Genomic DNA, 22,271 nt, shown 5'->3' with positions numbered 1-22,271 from the left:
TAAGTGGCAATGACCCCAGCACTCAGGACTTGGATTCTAATGAGGAAGTCGGGCCTGGCATCTGTGCAGTGGACGCGGTACCTGCCACGGGGACAGCCACTGCATCAGACTGATCAAAACTGCACTGAGATTAGGGACAGGGTCTTTTCCAGGGGAGGGGGGTTGCTTAGAGAAAGAAGAGGGTTAGGCAGATCTTGGAGGAGTTTTGCTTTGTGGTGAGTGAGGGTAATTCCCTTTTGCTACCAATCGTGTCCGCCCCAAAAAAACTATGTAAAGATTTTAACAAAATACCCTGCCGCCAACCACAACAAAATCAAAGCTGTACAGGGACACCCAAGCGCTCAGGAGCCCTGGCGTTGTGAAAGCAGTGAGTCCCAACCTCCCCAGAGCCCTCATTTAAAGTAAGCATGTCTCCCCATCTAAAAGGACACGTACTTATTTTTAAGAGTATTGCTTTTTGTCTCAGCATCTTTCTGTGAGAGTGTTATGATCCTCCCCACCCCGACCCCAGGAGTTCATTAGGGGAAACCCTCTGAGCGGAGGGCGAGGGCCCCAGGGTGGAGTACAAGGCCTTAGACCCCTTCTCTCTCTGACCCCCTCCTACCAGAGCACCAGGCCGGCTTTGAAGGGCTTCAGGCAGAGGAGTGCGGCATCCTGAACGGCTGTGAGAATGGCCGCTGCGTGCGCGTGCAGGAGGGCTACACCTGTGACTGCTTCGAGGGCTTCCAGCTGGACATGGCCAACATGGCCTGTGTGGGTAGGTTTGGAATCAGCGTGGCAATGCCCAGGGAGCAGGATGGCCCTGCTGGCTCCACGTGGAAAAGTCAGACTGGCCCACTGCTCACTGAGGGTACAGGACTGAGCCTAGCTGGGAGATCCACTGCTGCCCCCTAGCAGGCCTGCCGGGCTCCAGGCCGAGCACTGAGAGCTCCAAAGGTCTACGCTGTGTTTAGAAAGCCCTTTCCATGGAGGTTCCCAGATAGAAGAAAGGCAGGGACAAGACAGCATGGTCACAGTATGGGCTCACTATCACCGGCTTTGTGTCCGTGAGTTGCTTCCTTTTGGGCAGTGACTTTATCCTCCAGCCGCCACATCTAGGATTCCACTGCAGGGCAGGGGTCAGGGCTTAGTGGCCAGAGGCGCAGAGGCAGCAGGCCGGAGGCATGTGGGCTCCCTACAGCTCTCTCTTCCCTCTCCTCCTCTTAGATGTGAATGAATGTGATGACTTGAACGGGCCTGCAGCACTCTGTGTCCATGGTCACTGCGAGAACACGGAGGGCTCCTACCGCTGCCACTGCCCCCCAGGTTATGTTGCCGAGGCAGGCCCCCCACGCTGTACCGCCAAGGAGTAGCAGCAAGGGGTCAGTGCAGGCAGTTACCTGGAAATGGGCCCTGGCCACAGGCGGGGCCTTGAGGAAGCTTTCCTAGTTGGGGAGATGACATGAAGACACCGGGCAGGAGGCCCTGCAGCCAGCTCCCAGCCAGCCTCACCTGCTTTTCATCTCCCCCAGCTTCGGCTCTGGCTGTGAGCTTCTGTCACCAACTCCACACCGCCATGCCCTTGCTTGGCTCAAACACCACCAAATGCTTTAATGCTTCAACCACTGGCCGTGAGGCCCAGTCTGCCATCTGTCCTGGCCTTGCTATGGGATGCTTACCAAAGGATGGCCCTGAACCAGCCCCTCAAGCTGTGCAAACATGCAAGGTCCTTCGTCCTCACACTGCACACACCCTTTTCCAGCCATGATCCACCTATCATCCTGATGATTCCACACCTGGATCAGAGGCTATATCTGCCCTGGGATGGTCCTTCAGAATCTATCAAGCCAAAAAGGATTGGGGGGAGTTTGGGGAGTGACTCCAATGCCTCCTCCCAAGAACCATCACCACCACTCAGCCAATCTGGTCTGGGCCAGTTGTGCCACATCTCCACCCTGTTGCCAGTTCTGTGGCCCCGGGGAAGGGCAGAAGATCCCCTCATCTCAGAGAAGCAAGACTGATACTATATTGCTAGTAAGAGACACAGATGAAGGGGAGCAAGGAGCCTGAGAAAGCAGCAAAAAGGCAATGTAAAAAAATATGGGGAGTTGATAAAAAAAAAAGGGGGAGCCAGGGCTTTATACAAGTCTAAAGAAAATATTCAGTAGCTTCAGGTAAATAAACATTCAGAATCTACCCAGCAATAGCCCCTGTACACCACAGCAGGGGCTGCCACAAAGCAGGGTGCCCACCTCCGAAGACCTCTGTTAAATACATACTGCTTCTTACAGGAAGCAAATCTCTCCTGGGCTCTCCTTTTGTGGACACCAGTTTGATGTGCTAAAAATAAAGAGGTCTATTTTCTAGCTTATGAAATACAGTGTAATCTTGTTTAGGGGAAGCGAGATTTCCTATGTTGTTTCTTCTCTCTACTCAGAGGCCTCTGTCCTCTTCCCCTTCATAAAACGGCTGGCTGGCATCCCACTGAGTTTACAAGTAGAGACTCACTCCAACCTTGGCTAGCTGGGAGTTTAAAACCACGGTGGAATAAAGAAATGTACATCTGGGCTCTTCTGTTTTTGTTTTTATTTCATATTAAACCAAATTTATAAACCAAATTTCTTGGCTGAGTCTAAATGTTAGAGATGAGGCTGTGTTACCCCCTCGCCAGCTCTGCCGACAGCCTATGATTGGGTTCCAATATCCAATAGGAAAAGGTCCTTTCCTCTTCCAAGACAAAGAAAGCTCTGACTTTGCATTTCTCTGATGAATGGCAATGTAAATGAACAAGGCTCTGTGCGCCTGAAGACATGGAGATGAATGCTCTTTTCTTAATCTGTCCTGTCCTACCTGCTGCTCTGTCAGCCATCACAAAATAACTTATTGAATGCTTGCTATGTGCCAGGCCTGTGTTGAATGCTGTACACAAATTTCATTTCATCATCCAACAATCCTACTTACTATTTTTATTCCCAATTTACAGATGAGGAACTTGGACTTACAAAGCTTAAATAATTTGTTCTAGGTCACTATACTAGTTGAGATGTTCTCAGCAGACAAAAATATATAGTTATTAAACATATGAAAATATTCTGACCTTCATTCATAATAAAAAGAAATACAAGTTAAAACTACACTGAGACACTTTAAACTGTCAGATTGGCAAAGATTTAAGTTTGTTAAAACTCCTAGTTGGCAAGCACCTGGGGAAAGAGGTACTCACGTACATAGCTGACAGGAGTATATATTGACAAAACTTCTGAAGAGGATAATACGGCAATGTCTTTCAAAATTATAAAAGCACTTACTCTTCAAATCAGTAGTTCCACTTCTCGGAATTTAACCTTCAGATATATTCTTACCAAATGTAAACTGACATATGTAAGAGGTTATTTATTATAGCATTATTTGTAATAGCAAAAGGTTAGAAGCAATTAATTGCTATGGAGCCCTAATAAGAAAAAAAAAAGTGTCTCTAAATGCCTGGGTAAGATTTCCAAAATAGATTAAGGGAAAAAGGAAGGTTAAACAACAAAGTGAAGCCTACGCTGCTATTGCTATTTGTCTAAAACAGAGGGGGAAAAGAATTGGATATCTGCTAACCTCATCCTTGCCACTCCACCTCACACGCCATATTTCAGAGAACTCACCATTCCTCAATATACCCTTCGGGCACTGCACTTTCTTAAATGCTGTCCCCACTGCTCCTCCTCCCACCCCTCACCTTCCTGTTCGCCCTTCCCAAGATATTTCATGCATATACACATACTTCCTTGTATTAGAAACACAAATGGCATACTGTGCATGCTGTTCTGCACTTTTTTTACTTAATACATACTTGCACATAAAGGGCTGTCTCATTCTATTTTATAACTGTATACTTCTCCATTGAACGGATAAATCATAATTTATTTAATCAGTCCCCTATTAATGGATACTTCCATTGTTTCCTATCTTTTGCTATTAAAAATAATGGTGTAATGAACATTCTTGTGCATATGTTATTTCACATTATATCTACGGAATTGTACCTGTGGGCTAAATTCTTAGAAACAAGGGTAGTTGATGGGGAGGTCAACAGAGTGGATGGGCACAGGATTGGGAGACTTTTCACTGTATTCCCTTTTGTGTCTGTCTGAATTTTGTACCATATGTCTTACCTATTCAAAAATAAAATATTTTTAAATACAGCTGTTGGACATAGACTGCTTAAATGCTCCCTCTCTTTATATACTTATCTGACTATATTTTACAATTAAAGCCAGATGATAATTATTTCAAAACTTCTTAAAGCAAACTTCCTTTAAACAGCCCTGCGGCATTTCTGTGGAGAAATGGCAAACAAGGATTTTAAAAGAGCAATCATAAACATCAATGCAAGATATCTAGAAAAGTAGAGGAGTTTCCTGCTTTTGAGACAAACATGCAAGGCCGTGATAATGTTGCAAGGGACAGTGTTAGGCTCTGCCCACTGCAGGGTGTCAGTTCAGGGCCAGAGTTCATGGGAGGGCTACCCCATGACAGTCAGTGCTGCCCACTTCTCTGTATAGGATGCTCCTGCCAAATGTCGACCCTCCGCTCACGCTTTATGACAAAAGACCAAAAGAATGGGGCGCAATTCTCAGAAGAAAAGTTAGAGAAAGAAGAGTATCTTCTTGGACACCTACCTTAGTAGTCCTTCCTAATCTCTTACTTCTGAATCCCTTGTAACTGGTCAACATTCCCAAAGAAACTAAGGGTGGGTGGGACACCTATAGTTTATATACCACTGGTCACTATCAATCATGTAACTGAAGAGTATGATTCTGCAACAAGGAAAGATCTGGATGTTGACCAAGAAGCCCCCTCTTTTGAGCCGACAACATAAAGATTCACACATAAAGCAGAGGGAGGGCTCCTGTGCCTTCAGTTCTTACACAATTATGTTTGGCTATGGCAATGGTGGGGCATGTTGCCCCAGGCAGTCACTAGCTTATGAAGTTAAATAAAACCAATTCTGCAATAAATAGCGTCTTGATAACCTCCCCTCAAAGTAATAGGGAGGCAAAAAAAATCTTCCAGCTGATACTGGAAGAGTATAACATTTTCCTAAATGAACTGCACAGTGAGGAAAATTTGTGAAAACGTCTGCTGGCTTTTATGGCCTGCCAGGAAGAGGGCATCTGGTCAGAAGAGCCTGCAGAAGATCTTAAACCTATTTTACCACCACTTACTATTATTCCAAGCCAACTGCCCTGTCCCCTTGATGCTATCAACTCCCCCTGCCCTGTGTTCTTAAAATTTCTACATTGCCCTCCTCCAATGGGGACCTCTTGTCACCATCTCAGGTTTCCCTATGAAGCTTTTCCAGTGTGATAAGGTGATTCCTCCCTAACCCACCCTTTGTAAACACAAAATTCCAATTCTTCCATTAATAGGAGGTATTTACACATGGTCAATCAAAGAGACCCTGTTCCTGCCTAACTGACCACTGGAATTTAATTGTTTATTGAACAACTAAAGCTATTATGCCTGTGCTAAGATCACCATATAAATAAATAACCCACAAAAATATCATGGAAAAAGAGGTTTAACACCTAAAATTAACAAAATCTCCTTCTAACGAGGATGAAAGGACTTCGTCTGAGCTGAAAATCTTATTAGGCCCAGGTATTGGCAGCAACTTTCAATGGCTTAGCAAAGTTACACACAGACACTTCCATAGTATGCTGCTTTCTGCCCCCTTCCATGGATATCTGCTAAAAAAAAAACTGCTCAGGTTTCTGAGTGTCCCCTTCTTTCATCTTTGTACACACTGCACACACGATAGGTTTGTTTTCTCTAAGTCCTAGGTTTTCCCATATTGAAAATGTAAGTATGAAGTTTCTGTCTCAGATATTTTGTCTCTAAATTCTGTATTTCTGTTTTTCTAATGGTAAATTCTTTATTGAATGACCTGAATTCCAATCCAGTCTATAAAAGTTTCAGTCCAGTCCAGAAATACAAGATTTGCTGACATGAGCTTTTAAGCTCTCGAGGAAAAGATGGGTTTAACCAATAATCCTTACAGAATCAACTTGGTTGTGGTTTCCCCAGCATTAGCATTCATTAATCATTTGTCATGGTGGTGGTGTTTTTATCTTGTTTTAGTTGTCTGTCCATGCAGTTCTGGCTGCCCCAGCTCCGTCACACACAAACCACGATTATTTCTAGCTCTTTAGCCTATTTAAGTGCTATACCAAACAAGTACTTTAAAATTCATTGGAATTTGTGGCTAAAAAGCTCTTCGTTCAGTGACTCTAAAGTAAGATTACCAAGTTTAACAAATAAATATACAGGATACCCAGTTAAATTTGAATCTCAGATAAACAATAAATAATTTCTAGTATTCAGAGACACACTTACACTAAAAATTATTTGCTATTTATCTGAAATTCATATTTAAATGGGCATCCTGCATTTTATCTGGTAGTCCAAACTAAAAAAAAAAAAAAAAAAATCCCCAAGTATCTATTATCTATGCCAACAAAGGGACCAATTCCTGCTATGCAATGAGACCAGAAACATTTTACACCATAAGGTAAGTGAAGCAACATATTCTAAAAAGATTCAGTCACTAAATGATCAAAGAAGCTTAAAATGTCTGTGTGAATATGGAGTATAGAGGCTATTTGTCAAACAATTCAAGTATCAGTGAGGTTTAGGTCCAAGTTTTCTGGGTGATGGGCGATTGGTTTTGTGAATCTAGCAGATTCATGAATATGAGAGGAAAATGTATCTGCTGTAACAAATGGGAAGCAGAGAACGGGCTGCATAGAAAATAAGGGTAAGTCAACTAGCACATTCAGGAAGGATGAGATGAAAAAGATAACATTTCATTTGCCTTTTTCATCCTCTCTGGCCTAGTAACCAGTGTTCAACCTACCCAATCTGTGACCCTGATCCACAACACAAGTAATTAAGGACTTTCTTTAAAATGAAGCTTTTGTACATAGCTATACACATATGTACAAGTAGCTCTGAAGGCCAGAAAATACCAAATTCTGGAACCTTGGAGGCTCTACAGATGATACTGGTTTCAACAAGTTACTAAATCTTAGGTAATAGCATCTACAGGCTTGGCCTTACAACTGTGTGGGAGAAATTAACTCAAGAGTAAAAGCTTCACATTCTGAAAATAAATAGTGGTGAAACACAGCATTCCTGGATTGAGGGAAATCAAATTGTGAGAGGGACATGGTTGGAAGGAAACCTCTAGAATTCTTCTAATCCCAGGTTCCTCAAATCCATAGAGATGATAGTAATCTCTGGGTCACCAGTCATCACATCAAAGTTTGACAGAGAAGGATGACCCACAGGAGCAGCCTTGCTGTGCTTGAGGATTGTTCAACACTTGAAATGAGCTTCGGATCAGTTCTTGGCTGAAGTCCACATGGGCCCCTTTCACGAAGGCCAAGCTATCAGAGTCAACCACCACTCTTGCCCCACCCTGTTCAAATACCCTGAAAAATGGGAGGAAGGCATTAATGAATATCATACACACCAAAAACATAACACCCTCTGAGCCCAGAGATGCACATCCTCTGTTTTCTGAAATACAGAGGAAGCTTCCCTTATTACCTCTAACAGGTGCTGATCTTCTTTGAGGCAAAAAGAATGGAATGAATACTAGGAAATGTTTAGAGATTTAAGCCTGGAATCTTTCTAGTCCAGCCTGACCCTCTACCAACTACCCTATGCACCTAGACGGGCCAGTTTTCCTCCTATGACTTAGTTATTTTGAATCAAGACAACAAATCTTCACTGTATCCCCACTGTGTGAGAAGGGTGATGTTAAATTATCCTTAGCAAACGTTTTAAATGTGGAATAAAAGTGCACCTTAAACTGGAGACACTTTTATCCCTCCTGCACATTCTCTGGGAACCCACCCCTTTCTCCTTGCCTGTCGTCGGGGTTGATAACTGTATCCAGTGAAAATTTGTATTGGAATCCGGAGCATCCACCTCCCTCCACCTCCAGCCTGAGGAATTCTGACCCTTCGGTGATTTCCAGAAGCCTCTGAAATGCAGGAAGGGGGGGGTCAAGAATGCCAGGCAAGGGGACAGAGAAAGGTGGGCCACGGGGAGATCCCCCCACTCCCGGCCCTCGCTCGCCACCACTGCCCCGCGTCCGGCCTCTTACCTGGACGCAGCTGTCCGTGAGGTGGATCTGCCCTTCGCCAGCTTCGGAGCTGGAGGACGACAGTTCCCGAAGCGCCCGAGGTCCGCGGGAGGCCGCGAGGAGCCTGCTGCGCAAGGGGGGAGGGTGAGCCTGGGAGCAGAGAGGCACCTGGCGCCCTCCAGCTGGACAGCCTCAAGCCAAACCTGAAGTCCCTCCACCTGGACAGCCTCACGCCAAACCTTCACCTCCCCCGCGAGCCTTAGCTTCCCTTTAGTCCTGGAGGCGCAGAACCAAACACCCTTCCCAGGTGTTTTTCTAGGCTTGGTACCTGCCCCCTTACCAAGGAGTGACGGCTCTCAGGGCCGCAGCGGTTAGACACAACCCTCTGACGGCCGCCATTTTCTTCCACAAGCACCGCCCCTCGCATTGTCCCAATCCCCTTCTGCTTCTGGGCCTCGGGAAGCGGGATCCACAGAGACCCCGCCTCTGAGCACACCTATTGGGTGGTGCAGGAGGAGGAGGGATTTGATTGGCTAGAAATGCTCCCATTGCGGAAGCGGGGACGCACCCACAAAGCCCGGACGGAGCATTGGAGAGAGGGGCCGGGCCGGAGGAAGATGGAAGCCGGCTGGCTCGGTAGCAGAGCGGACCGGATGGGCGGAGTTTGCGAATGTCCGGGACTCCGTGTCTGGCTCCCTGGAGCCGGGGGCGGGGCGCGGGCAGGCCTCGGACCCGGTTGCTGGTGACCGGTCGCCTGACTGGGCTCCTCCCCCGGCCCGCCCCTGAAGGTTTATCTTGTGACCGCGGAGTCTGGTGCTTCTTTCCTTGAGCTTGCGGTCTTAGCTGCGATGTGTTTCTTGGGCGCCGCGTTCCTGTTCCTGGCACTCAGCGCCTCCGCCCTGGCCGAGCCGGTGCATTTCAAGGACTGCGGTGAGCCCCGGGGCCAGCCTGAGGTTCCCTCACCCTCTGCGGGAGCCCCCGACAGAACCCGGTGCTAAGGTCTCCGAGCTAGGTTGGGTGGGTCCCGCGGGCGGCCAGGCTCAGCCTCGGACCCCTCGTGGAGTGGGCTGGAGTGGGTTGGGGTAGGGGACAGGGTGCTGGCCTGGATGAAACCCGACCACTCACAACTTTTCTCCTTCCTTGGAACTTGTGTTTGGGATCCCAGCACATTCCTGGAGGTGGGCCTTTTGCTGAAGTTTCCTAAAGATTGTAGGGCAAACAACCGAAGGTCCATGTGCAGCGTTGGGCGTAAGGGGTGCGGCGCAAAACTGCTTTTTATTTATGCCTTGTGTCTTGGATGTCCTCTGCCTCTCCACTCCTCCTGCTTTTTTAAATTTCCCTTTTGCTGACAAGTCGAAAGTCAGTTCTCCTTTTCATGAGTTATTCCGTTAGGGCGTCCTTTGGGCTATGGAATTTTGTGATTCTTACCAGTTTTCCCCTCCTATTTATAAAACTCATGTTTCTGGTCACAACTTGTGATGCATAACCCTCTCATGCAGCTGTGGTTGGAATCTTTGTTGAGAAACACAACAGGGGGTAGAAATTGTGAGTTCCTTCAGTCAAGTCTATCAAATTGTTTGAGCAGAACTTTTCTGAAGTGGAGAGGTGTAATAACAAATGCAAGAGGCATGAAACTGATTTTATAAAATTTATGAGCTGGAAGGAAACTTGGAGATCCTATAGTCAATCATTGAATTCCAGAGATGTTAGGTTACTTACCCAGTCACACAGCAGAATGGCAACCAGAATAAATTTGCTCCTTCATATCCAGTGCCCAGGTAATAGTAACTGCTTAATAAATATTTGTTGGAAAAGTAAATGAGGGAAGAAATACTCTTTCCACTATATCTCCAAAATTCATGTTGAGGCAAAAGCAAAGTTGGGGGCTAGGAGACAGGTGTGATTAAGGAATAAAAATTGCTGGCCTATTTATACTTAACAAATGCTGTTCCACTGAACTAGGAGACTGGCATTTGAAAGATCCTATTATCACCTCAAATTACTGCCTTTCCCTCCATTAAACGTAGTGGCCAACATTTGGATGAAGACACTGTTAACTTTATTGTCACTCAACTCTCACAATCTATTTTACAGATGAGGAAACAGGCACATAAAGGTACTTGCTCAAGTTCTTACAGCAGTAAGGAACCAGGTTCCTAGTAAGCAGTATGAAACTAGTGGGTGTTTGTGAGTCACTTTCACAATGTTTCAACAGTAACATTAACATTAAAAAAAGGTGGGGGGGGGGACTCGCCTGTCTGTCCAGTGGTTAAGGTTCCACGCTTACACTGCAGGGGGCACGGGTTTGATCCCTGGTCAGGAAACTAAGATCCTGCAAGCTGCGCAGCGTGGCCAAAAAAATTAAAAATTAAAAAAAGAAAAACAACTAAGGAAACTAAATCCTGACATTGTTCTGCTCATGTGAAAAAAGCAGCTGTTAGACCTATGGCAAAAACCTCTTAAGGGAAGGAGAGTTTCAGTTACAGACTTTCAATTTACTTTTGAATTGGGAAATACAGTGTAAAAACTTCAGTGCCCACATCAAAAGGTTTTTTGAGTCCCACTCTATGCCCCCTTTCCCCGAAGTGGTATTTCCTCAAGTGAGAAATGGGGCCAAGCGAACTAGTTTTGCAATTTTTGCAGGTTAGGACTGAGAAGTTTGCTCTATTGACACTGGAAATCCAGGAACGTCTTGTCAGCAAAAATAAAACTGGATGAAGGAGCTACAAGTACTGCCCTCTACTCAGTTCCTACTAGATCATGTGACCCAGCCTTGAAAGAAACTAGAAGTTGAAAGCTTCAGCATAAGCACTGATTTTCAATAAATTGTTGACTAAAATTCCGGATATTTATTTTCCTGGCCATAGACGATAGGACAGAGTGGAAGAGAGTGCTTAAAGAAGAGAATCTTGTATTTATTGTTTGAGAACTTTGCCATGATGGAGAAGCAAGTTGGGGATAGGGAACTGCAAAGTATGATTTACAGACCTAGCTGGAGCAGTGTTAGTCAATACGACACAACTCTTCCACCCAAGAGCAGGCAGATAATGTGCTCTCAACCTGCCATTTCCTTTCTGTCTTCATGCGTTCTACTTCTGAGACAGAGTCCATTCTATTGTCTAGATCCATAATTTCTACCCACAAAGTAAATTTGAGGTGAGAGGCTCACCTTTTGTATGAAAGGGAAACTTGCTAACCCACCCAGGAGCAGCTACTCTAGATTGAATTCATGGACTAAATCCCAATATGATAGTAATAGTGAATACCTATATAGCATTACTATGTTCCAAGCACTTATTTCAGAGCTATATGTGTATTAGCTCACCTACCCTATGAGGTAGGTACCATTATTAGCCCCCAGAGAGGCTAAGTATCTTGCCTTAAGGTTCCATAGTAAGTAATGGAGCCAGTGAGATTTCAAAGCCAGTTGTCGGATCCCAGAGTCTAGCTGTCAGCAGTGGTATATGAGTGGCGGAGCTTAAGCTTACCCTGTTGTTTACTTGCATTCTCTGCCATTCAGCTGTCTGGTTTCAGGGGCCTGGATGAAGTAAGGAGATTCTTAAAGATTTGTACTTAACCTTTTTTGGTCAAGGTATTTTTGTCCTTGTTTAGACTTAAAAAAAAAAAAAAAAAAAAAAAAGGACACACACCCTGCCTCAAAGACACTTATTCTGAAGAACACAGGTTCCAGAGTAGAGTGTACTACAGGTGCATGCTTAAAATTGCTCTCATCGGTAGGAGTATACAAAGCTCAGAGACCACTGATTTGGAGAGCTATCAGGACAGGATTGAAAGATGGTAGGGAAGGGCAGTTAGGGAGCAGCCAGTCTCAAGATTCCAAATGGAAACAGTAGCCGTGCAACCTGAGCCATCGCTTATGCCGTGTGTGCTGCTTTAAAATCCTGTGTCAGGATGGAAGGAAGGGTGGGGATGATTTTCCCTGGAATAGCCCTCCCAGGATATAGAGCAGGGAAGCTGACTAGGTATACTCAATAATTTCTTTAATTCCCTTTCACCTGTCAAATGTGAACAGTTTCCCGGGGACCACGGATGGTCGGAGAAAGAACTCACCCCCATTAGGAAGGCAGAGCACCTTCCCGTTAGGTAAGAGACAGCCTAGGTGGTTTGTTTTCCCACCCATTTCAATAAATTTTTCTTCTTTTGCAGGTTCTGGGGTCGGAGTTATAAAGGAAGTGAATGTGAACCCATGCTCCACCCAGCCCTGCCAACTGCACAAAGGACAGTCTTACAGTGTCAATGTCACGTTCACCAGTAGTGAGTAAAAGTGGCTCTTACCTTCAAATTCATCTTAAAGCGTAACATCAATCTCAAATATTGGAATAAGTGTGGGAATATGAGGGAGGGGAATTGCAGTCAGGAATTCTGTGACCTCCCTCTCAATGGGCAAACCTTGGATTCACTATGCTCTTACACTATGCTCCCTTCTCATACTGGGTTCCCATATGCCTGTTTCTCGGAATCCATAGTTGCCAGACTCCCTTCGAGCAAACAGGGGGATTTCCATGTTTTCACAGGTCAAAGAAGACAGCTTGGCTTCTCCGTGCCCTATTTTGGTCCATATTGCACAGTGGATTTCATGGGAATGTCAACTCTGCTTAGCTACTGACTGCAGGGTGTTAGTACAGACCCCAACCCTGTAGACTCTGGAACGCCTCCAAAGTGTTATTTCAAGCAATATGTCTTCCGGCTGTTAAGTCTATATTCTGCCTGAAAATATAGGAACAATTAATATTTAGCCTCTGTAAGGTTTGGGGAGCTCACTGGTGACCCAAGAAACAATCAAGAAGCTTTCTTCTTCAGCTTGAAGACATGTTATTGGAACTTGTTTCTTTCTGGTACCACATTCATTTCCTTCAGATTCCCAGGAATCTAGACAATGTGAAAATCTCTGTTTCTAGAAAGAGCATCTACCTTGAATCTTTCCCTCATTTTCTATCCTATGGCACTAGACTAGACAGACTAATTAGGAACTTTGAGATTTCTATCATCTCTTGTTTGTAAGCCTAAAGACAGCTCTAAGTCCTAGAGTTGTTATCTCTCCTGGACAATACCCTGTCCCCTCTATTGTTCCAAACCAAAAAAGTACCTTCTAAACAAAAGTAATTCCCAACCCAGACAGAAAGAAAGAAGCAGAGCCAATGCTCTGGATCTCCAGAAGAACCTAATAGCGCATAACTCCAGTTGCCCTAATTTTAGTATATTTATTCCTCCTGCCCAACTTGCAGTATGGAGGGTAGAGGTTAGCAAGAAATGTTCCTCTTTCTTTTACCCAGTTTCTAAAGGGTTACCGCTTTCACTACTGTTACAGCCCGTGGCATTTCTATGGAGACTCCTCTTCCCTCTTTCCATATTGTCTTCCATTTTATTCTTAATTTCTATCGGAATCCTTTGGACAGGGTATTTGAGAATTCAGAGACCAGTCTCCCCAAACCCTTTAAGATACGCAATACACTTTGACAGAATCTGATGTAAATAGTAAACAAAGTTTACCACCAAAAATCAGTTAGCTTGTTCGATAAAGTTATTTATCCATCCAGGTGGCTCTGATTCTCCTGAGAAACTATGAAGGCAGTGAAGAGCAAGGTGGGGTCAGCAGCAAAGAAAACAGCCCCCGCTGACTGCTTTTTTTTTTTTTTTTGTATAATTCAGTAATTTTTCAAGTTTCAGAGTGAATGCTTGCTGTATAGCATTCATGGAGGTACTAAGTATAACTCCAAATAGAAATAGACCCTAGGAATTAAGAGGTACAGAATTTGGTTTGCTATCACAGCAATGCCATTGCTTGAGAATATGTCTGAATTTTTTATTTAGAGTTTGGAAATAGGCTGTTTCCTTCACCATCTTATTCTCTTTTTTTTTTCCTCTTAGGCACTCAGTCTCAAAGTAGCAAAGCCGTGGTGCATGGCATTGTGATGGGCGTCGCAATTCCCTTTCCTATTCCTGAGCCTGATGGTTGTAAGAGTGGAATCAGCTGCCCCATTGAAAAAGACAAGACCTATAGCTACCTGAATAAACTACCCGTGAAGAGTGAATACCCCTCTGTAAGTGACATTGTAGTTGAGGACACCGAAGGTCCTGTGACTAGATTGGAAATCTGAGGAGAGGGGGCAGGAAGAAAAGATTAGAATAGGAATCCTTCATCTCTATGAGGAAGAGTCGGGCACCTGGGAGAAAGAAGTATAGGAATCTTGAGCTGGGGCGGAGAGTTTTCACTGTGTCCCTTTGTTCTTTGTCTCTTGCTTAATGGTCATCCTGGGCCTAACGATGCCTTTTTTATATACAGTATTTCACTGGATTCTTGTGACCACCTATGTAGAGGTGATACTGTCCCCATTTTACAGATGAAGAGATGTTAGCCTCCAGTGCTATGCAGTATGAACAGAGTCCATTCTGCCAAGAATTACAGCCTAGATTGAGACCCAGGTCTCGTGATTCCAAAACCTGTGCAATGTTACAAGATTTTAGCTAGGTACCAAATAGTTCAAGATTTCAAGTAGAGCATTGTCATCAGAAAAACCTGGTTTCTCCATTAATCTCTTAACAAGAAAGCAGTAATTTATTAGGTCCGTAGCAGAGTGGTGGCTTTTTCCTCTGCTTTCTCTCCTCCGCCACCACCACCACCCCCAACCTTCACCTCTGACTCGCCCTGCTGTACCTACTTCTTTTTCTACCAAACACATGTGAGATAGAGCCTGCTGGAATGAGCCTGTGTTAACAATATGAATCTTGATAAGAATGGAGGAAGTAAAGGGATTACTTTTTTTCCATGAAGAAAAAGAGCTGTATTTCTTAAAAGGAGATCAAGTAGAACCAGGAGCAATCTGGCCATTTATTTCCTAGAAACAGCAAGTAATTAAAAGACATTCTAAAAAGACTCAAATATAGGGAGTCTGTGCTTAAGAGGTATCAGAGACCCTAAAGGTCGGGAAAAGATTTGTAGATTAATTTGCAGAGCAGCCATGTAATCATGGGCATATCTGAGCCTCAGTAACTCAGAGTGTCTAGTTAGGGCCTGATACCAAGTAGGCACTTAATATATGGTAGCTATTGTTAAGTGACATTTCATTTGTTTTTTGTTTGTTGGTTTTTGTTGGTTTTGCCATGCCACGCAGCTTAAGTGACATTTCATTTGAAAACCAGCTTAAACTATGTTAATGTGTGCACTAAGTGAAACAGTAGTTAATGTGTACTAGCCTTGAAAAACTTATCAAACAAGTTTCAAGAAGCTGGGTATCACTGTCCCTCAAATGTTGCATTCTGAAGAAACATTTTGAGTACAAAAGAGAGGTTGTAACTAAAAGCAAGTAAGCTTGAGAAAGGACTGGCAAAAAAAAAAAAAAAAAGAAAGGACTGGCAAAGTGCCAGTGATTTATTAAGAATTAGAAGAGACAGCCCATAGTATGAGTGTAACAAGTCAAGGCAGAGATCTCTAAGGGGGTACATTGTTGGAAAAAAAAAAAAACAGTTTAAGGGCATTAATCAAAACTGTATTGCCACAAAGGTCATTGTCCCTGAAAGTATTCACACAACCCAAAACTTCTTTGAACATCCTTTGTGCTTTGACATTTCCTTTTCCAGCTAACAAGTAAGTTTCCTGAGACCTAGGAATCTAACTTTTTACTCTTCATACTTCATAGGTAAAGTTGGAAAAAGCTGGATCAGGTTGTCAAAATGCATGTGAAATTGTTTAAATGTAAAATTATTTTTCATGGATGGCTTCATTTATTTTTTTTAATTAATTCATTCATTCATTTTTTTATTTTGGCTGCGTTGGGTCTTCGTTGCTGCGCGCGGGCTTTCTCTAGTTGCAGCGAGCAGGGGCTACTCTCCGTTGTGGTGCGTGGGCTTCTCATCGCGGTGGCTTCTCTTGTTGTGAAGCATGGGCTCTAGGCACGCGGTGTTCAGTAGTTGTGACACACGGGCTTAGTTGCTCCGCGGCATGTGGGATCTTCCCCAACCAGGGCTCAAACCTGTGTCCCCCGCGTTGGCAGGCGGATTCTTAACCACTGCGCCACCAGGGAAGTTCTGGCTTCATTTATGTACCATTGATCTCAGAGGGAAAAGAATGCTTTAGAAATTGTATTTGAGAAGCTAACTAGACTAGGATGTGGCACTGCTAACACCAAATCCTAGGTGTAACTTGGTTTGCCCTTCTAAGCTTAAGGACATGGGCTGTGCCCACATCCCAAGCAGCCTTCATGATGGCATGACTTAAGAAAAGGATGAGGAATTAGGCAGTTTGTTACAATTTACATTTAGGATTCATAGTTAAACCCATTCTGGATTGAGGTGAGGTTCTAGTTTCATTTTTCCCAATTCTTTTTCTCTTTCTCCAGATAAAACTGGTGGTGGAGTGGGAACTTAAGGATGACAACGACCAACGTCTCTTCTGCTGGCAAATCCCAGTACAGATTGAAAGCTAGAGCTATTTGATGCCAATATGTCCGTCTGGGGGTGAGAGAGCACGGGTGGAGGGAGAGGAGGAGAAATAAAGTCTAAACTAAATCAGTGCCATAAGATGAAAGGAATTTCTAGACTGCCGTTCTAGCCTGTCAACCTCCAAAAGCATCTAAGACCCTATTTCCTGAGAGCTCAGAACTGTCGCCCCTGTATTATCCTTTGTAAAAGGGTTGAAGGAAAGAGGAGAAAGTGAGACTGTAGGGATTGATTTAATTGTCTTCGGGGGGGGGGGGTTTGTTTGTTTGTTTGTTTTGGTTTGGTTTTTGCTTTTGGAATAAGGAGGGTCTAACCAGACATGATCCAAATGAGGCTGCTTGGGGGATATTGGATAACTTGCCCTAGGCTTACCAGCCCTTGCAGCAAAGCACGGGTTCCAAACCACATCCATCTAGGTGGGATATTACGTCTGCAAGTTCCTCATCTCCACGTGCCTCGTTGAGTTCAGTGCATCTGGCCAGTGAGCTTCCTCACCTCCAGCTCCGCTGCTTCACCGGCCATGACTTGCTCTGCAGTGGTGTCCAGCGCAGTAGTGGAGGGGAGGTATTCTACGACAGAAATTCTCTGCAGTTAGCTCATGTCTCCTTTACTGTCTTAGGTGGTTTTCATTAAATGCATCACTTGATTAGCAGATGTTTGATTTTTTTTTTTTTTTTAACAACACTAACTTGTGGCTTCTTTATGCACCTGGGAATGTCCCTTTGAATAAATAAAAACTCGTCAATCTTTTCTTCCGCATTTGGGCTGTGGACACCTGCTTCTTTCACAGAGTATGTTCCCCCAGATCCATGGGAGGTGGACACCCGGTCCCATGGTCCCAGAGTGCAGTACTGTAAAGACATGACTTTCAGAAACTGCCATTTCTCCCTTTCACACAGTTAGGCCTCACCTCTCTATCTTACACAAAATGACCTTGTTTGCTTCACTTTGCACAGTCTTATACCACCAAGTGTGCTTGAAGGAAACAGTGAAAGCAAACATCACCTAGTTGAATAACAACATCTGCAAGGTCAGGGGAACTGAATTTGGGGTTGAGGCGGGGAGTAGGAAGTTACAAGTTGGCATAAGCACAGCAATCTTTGGGAACCTCCTGCCTTGAAGAAAGCCTAGAAGCTTAAAGATGAAATGTGAAGTTGCAGGAAGTAATGGCTAGATTATTTAAATCTTGGAGTGTCCTGCTCTTGAAGTACAAGTATAATCATGGGGCATATATTTTGCTGTTTTGAATCAATGTACTATCAGTCAGGTTTTGGCTGTCACAGAGATTACAGCCCTATTCACAAAGGAGTTGGGTAATGTGGAAGGTCATCTCTTTTAGGCTGGGGTGCTTATGCAGCAAATAAGTCATTTGGTCCAGTTCTTTTCATCCTACTGATTTCACTAGATTTCTTGGATTTCTTTGGCTTGTGAGTTTCCCAGGAAAACCACCAGGGGACAGCAATAGATTGGGAATAATGTTATCAACGGCCAAGATTTCCTAGTTAATTTCTGGAGCCATTCAACCACTGTACTCTAGCTAAGATGTTTTGTGTATCCTATCACATTGTGTCTAGAGGGATAGCCCACTCTGTCTCCGCATGCTGAACCCTGGGTATATCAAACATGGATTCCAAAGGTGGTTAACTACTGTGGTTTCTGGCTTCAGACTGCCGGTAGTTGGATCCTGGCTTCACTACCTGCCAGTAGTTGGATCCTGCCAGTAGTTGGATCCTACTTCAATCAGTAGGATAACCAGTATGATCTTTAAATCCCTTAACTTTTCTGTGTGTCAGTTTCCTTATCTGTTAACTAGAGATAATAACAGAGCTGTGAGGATTAAATGAAGCGATGCATGTAAAGCATTTAGAATGACCCCTGGCACATAGTACACAATCAGTAAATGTTAGCTGCATTCCAAGAGACAGACATTGTCCCTCATCTAGGTATAGCAGGAAAATCAGAAGGTTCAATCTGATGTGTGATGATACGTCACCTCAAAAATGAGGCAATCCTCTATGCACAGGAACTTTCTCATGTGCCTGGAAAACCTCAGTTGTCATATGCATCCGCTCTCTCCCTAATCCCAGAAGACTCTCATGTCATTGAGCTCCTTTGAGGCTAACAACTGCCTGCCCTGCATTTTGTACTTCTGCCCTCAAATGTTGAAGGAAGACAGGAAAAAAGCAGTTCCACTAGTGTACACCCTTCCGTTAGAGCAGAAGGGCCATGCAACAGCTTAGAACTGTTTACCAGCCATTGTGAGGCTCCATGGATCCTGCAGCAGTGAGCTGGGTAGGGCTCCCATGGGGGGATTAGTTTGAAAGGTCGTCTTCTGTACAGAGGGTTTGCGGGCAGCCCCCTCAAAAAGGTCATGCTCTTTCCTGTGACGCTCTCACGCTTTTCTAGTCCGCTGAGCAAGCCATGGAGGCTTAGACAGCTTCTCTCTTGCGTGAGTTCCAGAGTAGAGAAACCCCAGACTCCAGTGGTTAAAAAAACATGATGCAGACCCCTGTTTACAGAATAAAGGGAATCCAATACCCAGTATCCCCAGTTTGGGAGAGTGTTAGATGGGAGGTCTGGCATTTAGTCAAATCTTCAGGCTAATGAAAAGCAATGAGCATGGAGTAATTTCTAATCCCCTGTGTTTGGTTTGAAATGTTAGTTGACTTTTTAAAAGCAACAGATTGATCTTAATTATGCTTTGCGAAGGTTGATAAAACAGTCTGTTCTCTAAGAACACCCACGGACATAGGAAAGTGGCTTGACATAGGTGGGGTCCAGGCTAAGGGAAGGTGATCTGGGATTAGCCATTTACATCAGACAATCCAAAAAGCAAATATTGCTTAAATGACTGGGTTGGTGTGAGGACAGGGTCATGGTGCATAGGAAGAGCATTGACACAGAGGAAAGGGTCATGTGTGAAAAATGTCACCAAGGTGATAGTCACCTTGAACAAGTTTTTTCCCAGGGGCCCTTGGGAAAGAGACAGATCAGGAAATAGAACTTGGGGGGTTTAAAGGCCTGAGATACTCAGTTGAGGAGGGTGAGGGTGTGTGTGTGTGTGTTGGGAATGGGAGAGGCAGTCTTGTGTGACCTGCGGTAGAAAGTGGCACAGGATCTCCACAGATGTTGCCTAAAAAAGTCTTTAGAAGAGTTGAGTCATTTTGGGTTGTTGTGTTTTCTTCTATGAAGAGAATCCCCTGGCCTATCCCTCAGATTCTAAACTGAATCCTATTCAGTTACAGCTGTCAGTTGACTAGCAACTAAATGGTCTGGGTGTTGGTTGCCATGGAAACAGCTAAAAGGCCCATCGCTATGGGAACCTACCATGCTCTCCAAACCAGGGATTTGGTTTCTAAAAAGAAGTGGAGGGGAGGGTGGTGGATGGGGCCCAGGAGATGGGCTGCAGAGGTGGCTTGAGGGTCCTTGGAGAAGGTGGCAAAGTGGTGAGCGCACATGGCTAGCTCCTTAGTGACTGGGGTGGAAGAGGAGCAGTGGTGTCTCCCACTTGCTGCAGGCGTTCCCTGCCTGTTCCCGGCTCCTTGCCCCATGACGCCAGAGAGTGCAGATGTTTGCTGTCCCAAATAGAGGAAAGGCATGAGACCCTGGGGCAGACCTAGCCCATCAGCGCTGCTCCCCTCATCTGCTGGGGCTCTGAGAGGAAAAGTCTTGTCTCCTCTCTGCCTGGCAGGCTGTTCTCCACACGTCGTGTGTCCCAGATAAGCAGCCAGCAGAGAAAGGATGAGCTTAGCTCTGCCTGTCGGTGGGTTAAGCCGATAAGGAGCCTGGCAGACAAAATGGATGACTGCTGGCCTTGAACATGGCAGAGATGCTGGGGGTTCCAGGTGAGGAAGCAGAAGGGCTTCTGTTCTCAGCGTTAGAGAAATGCATTACTCTGCTCTCCCCTACCCACCCACAGGCCTCTACCACAAAAAAGGCGTACTGCAGGTGGAGCAAAATATTAAAGATGGGGTTTTGCAGAGGTTCTCAATGGATGTGCACAACAGTTATGAGATTCTCTTTTCTGGGTTTTGCAATCAAGGGAAATAGCTTACATCAGTGTTTAGTGGTAAGCTGACCTTTTACTGAAACAAAGACAAAACATCCTAGTGGCTCTGCCATGAATTACTGTCAATGTGTAATATAAAAATGGAAGGAATTGGGCTAGATAATCTCTAATGTCTCTGTCAGAACTAACAGCTTATGATTCATCAAGACACTGAAGGGAAGCTCAAGCACCACGGGCAAGCGGATGCAGACTAGTCACACCTGTGAGAGCAAGGACAATTCCCGGAGTCCAGAGGGGCTTAGGACAGAGACTAAGGCCAAGATATTTGATTTAGAGGCCATCTCAGATAGGTTTGTCCCTGGGGACTTTCACCCGATTCTCCAGAATTCTGAGATGGGTGGTCTTGATCTTCTCTCCTCATCTCGCCTTCTCCTGCCTGCAGGTGCTGGTCTTGGCCCCTTCTGGGGAGCTTTAGAGTCTAGGAGCCTGGCACCAGAGAGAGATGCCAACTGCAATCTGAACCACTCCACAGGACCATTGAGCATTTCCCCAGGCTCGCAGGGAGGTTTTTACTTTTGGAACACAGTAGTTGTTTAGATTTCTATACTGTTTAAATTTTTAAATACATACTGGGTTTCTATCCCAGCTCCAACTCTTTCCCCAGCTGATTGACTTTGGATGAGTTATTTAACTTACGCTTAAGGCTTCAATTTCCTCAGCTGTAAAACAGGAGGATAAGAGTGTCCACCTGGGGGTGGTTCTAATGATGACCCGAGGTGGTGTATGCAAAGCATTCAGCTCAATGCCTGACTCTAATAAGTACCTGATTATTATTATCCTTCTAGATAAGAAAAGAAGGTTGCATCCATGGAAACTGCTCAGTGGCCTAGAATCGCAGGCATTTGCCATGAATTTGTCTTCTAGACTTCATTTCAGGTGCCATTCAAGACCAGTGGCCTCCTGATGGCCTCCCTGTGGTTTGCCTTCATTAAGGCAGATTCTAATCCTCTCTTTATGACACTTAACCACATTCTTTTTCATGTGTAATTTGTAATTATTGTGTCAGCTTACCTTCCTACTAGACTGTAAACATCTTGAGAATAGAGACTGCCCTTTCCTCTCTAAGTAAATGCCTAAAACTCAGCACTCAGCAATTATTTAGCAATTTTTTTTCTTTTGTTTTTTCTTTTTTTTTTTTTTTGCCACTCCACAGGTCTTGCGGGATCTTAGTGCCCCGATCTGGGGTTGAACCCAGATCAGCGCTGTGAAAGCGCCAAGTCCTAACCACTGGACCACCAGGGAATTCCCATTTAGCAAATTTTTTTAATGTGGAAAAAAATGTCATGATTCTTTAAGTTTTGAATCTGACCATTTAACCCTACAGTAGCCTTGGTCTCCAAAGGGCTGGGAAGAGTAACAGTTGATTTGGTTTCATTCTCAGAAAGAAGGGCATGGTAGCACCCTATCCTGGATGGGTAGCTCTAGAGCAGGACTCGGGCTCCCATCTTGTAGAAGTCAGTTGTCATCTGTGTCCGGGGCTCATTGACAACACTAGCTTGTCTCCAGCCTGCAGGCTCCCTGGCCTTGGGCTCAGGAGGAAATGTCTCCCCCTCCCTTCCTGGTAGCTGTCTGTCTTCAGTTCTGTTCTCCCAGCCTCCCGGCTGCTCTTGGCTGCTCCTGTCTGGG

General features: G+C 44.8%; 3 protein-coding genes across 5 annotated transcripts in view; 2 read left to right on the top strand and 1 right to left on the bottom strand.

Moving 5' to 3' along the window:
• The window catches only part of LTBP2 (latent transforming growth factor beta binding protein 2), a 98,831-nt gene extending 94,662 nt beyond the window's left edge, over positions 1–4,169 (top strand). For both annotated transcript variants that reach the window (XM_061181050.1, XM_061181051.1), the window contains 2 exons: positions 608–757; positions 1,207–4,169. In XM_061181050.1, coding sequence (XP_061037033.1) covers positions 608–757; positions 1,207–1,352 — 296 coding nt within the window. In that variant the 3' untranslated portion in view covers positions 1,353–4,169. The remainder of the gene's footprint in view (positions 1–607; positions 758–1,206) is intronic.
• A 2,177-nt stretch (positions 4,170–6,346) lies between these two features.
• Positions 6,347–8,528, bottom strand: ISCA2 (iron-sulfur cluster assembly 2). 2 transcript variants are annotated; one of them, XM_061181052.1, is made up of 4 exons: positions 8,460–8,518; positions 8,141–8,246; positions 7,902–8,017; positions 6,347–7,460 (listed from the first exon to the last, which is right to left on the bottom strand). In XM_061181052.1, the coding sequence occupies exons 1-4, from the start codon at positions 8,516–8,518 to the stop codon at positions 7,286–7,288; spliced, it is 456 nt and encodes a 151-aa protein (XP_061037035.1). In that variant the 3' UTR covers positions 6,347–7,285. The 2 variants fall into 2 exon arrangements, with proteins under 2 accessions (XP_061037035.1, XP_061037036.1); XM_061181053.1 differs by having other exon boundaries at positions 6,349–7,460; positions 8,141–8,243; positions 8,460–8,528.
• Positions 8,529–8,857: 329 nt separating this feature from the next.
• On the top strand, positions 8,858–17,228 carry NPC2 (NPC intracellular cholesterol transporter 2). Its single transcript, XM_061182727.1, has 4 exons — positions 8,858–9,049; positions 12,287–12,394; positions 14,009–14,181; positions 16,477–17,228. Exons 1-4 carry the CDS (start codon positions 8,968–8,970, stop codon positions 16,561–16,563), a joined length of 450 nt encoding a protein of 149 aa, XP_061038710.1. The 5' UTR covers positions 8,858–8,967; the 3' UTR covers positions 16,564–17,228.
• Positions 17,229–22,271: the final 5,043 nt, after the last annotated feature.

Source organism: Eubalaena glacialis, chromosome 2 (genome assembly GCF_028564815.1).
Source record: "Eubalaena glacialis isolate mEubGla1 chromosome 2, mEubGla1.1.hap2.+ XY, whole genome shotgun sequence".
NCBI lineage: Eukaryota > Metazoa > Chordata > Mammalia > Artiodactyla > Balaenidae > Eubalaena > Eubalaena glacialis.
This window is presented reverse-complemented; position numbering and strand designations above follow the sequence as displayed.

Bases quoted from the DNA above. Each gene is read 5' to 3' on its own strand.
- ISCA2 (XM_061181052.1), bottom strand. From the start codon at position 8,518: ATGGCGGCCGTCAGAGGGTTGTGTCTAACCGCTGCGGCCCTGAGAGCC. The intron at 8,247-8,459 runs GTAAGGGGGCAG...CCCCTTGCGCAG, and splicing joins CTGAGAGCCGTCACTCCTTG to CAGGCTCCTCGCGGCCTCCC. The intron at 8,018-8,140 runs GTAAGAGGCCGG...CCTGCATTTCAG, and splicing joins TCACGGACAGCTGCGTCCAG to AGGCTTCTGGAAATCACCGA.
- NPC2 (XM_061182727.1), top strand. From the start codon at position 8,968: ATGTGTTTCTTGGGCGCCGCGTTCCTGTTCCTGGCACTCAGCGCCTCC. The intron at 9,050-12,286 runs GTGAGCCCCGGG...CTTCTTTTGCAG, and splicing joins GGTGCATTTCAAGGACTGCG to GTTCTGGGGTCGGAGTTATA. The intron at 14,182-16,476 runs GTAAGTGACATT...CTCTTTCTCCAG, and splicing joins TGAAGAGTGAATACCCCTCT to ATAAAACTGGTGGTGGAGTG.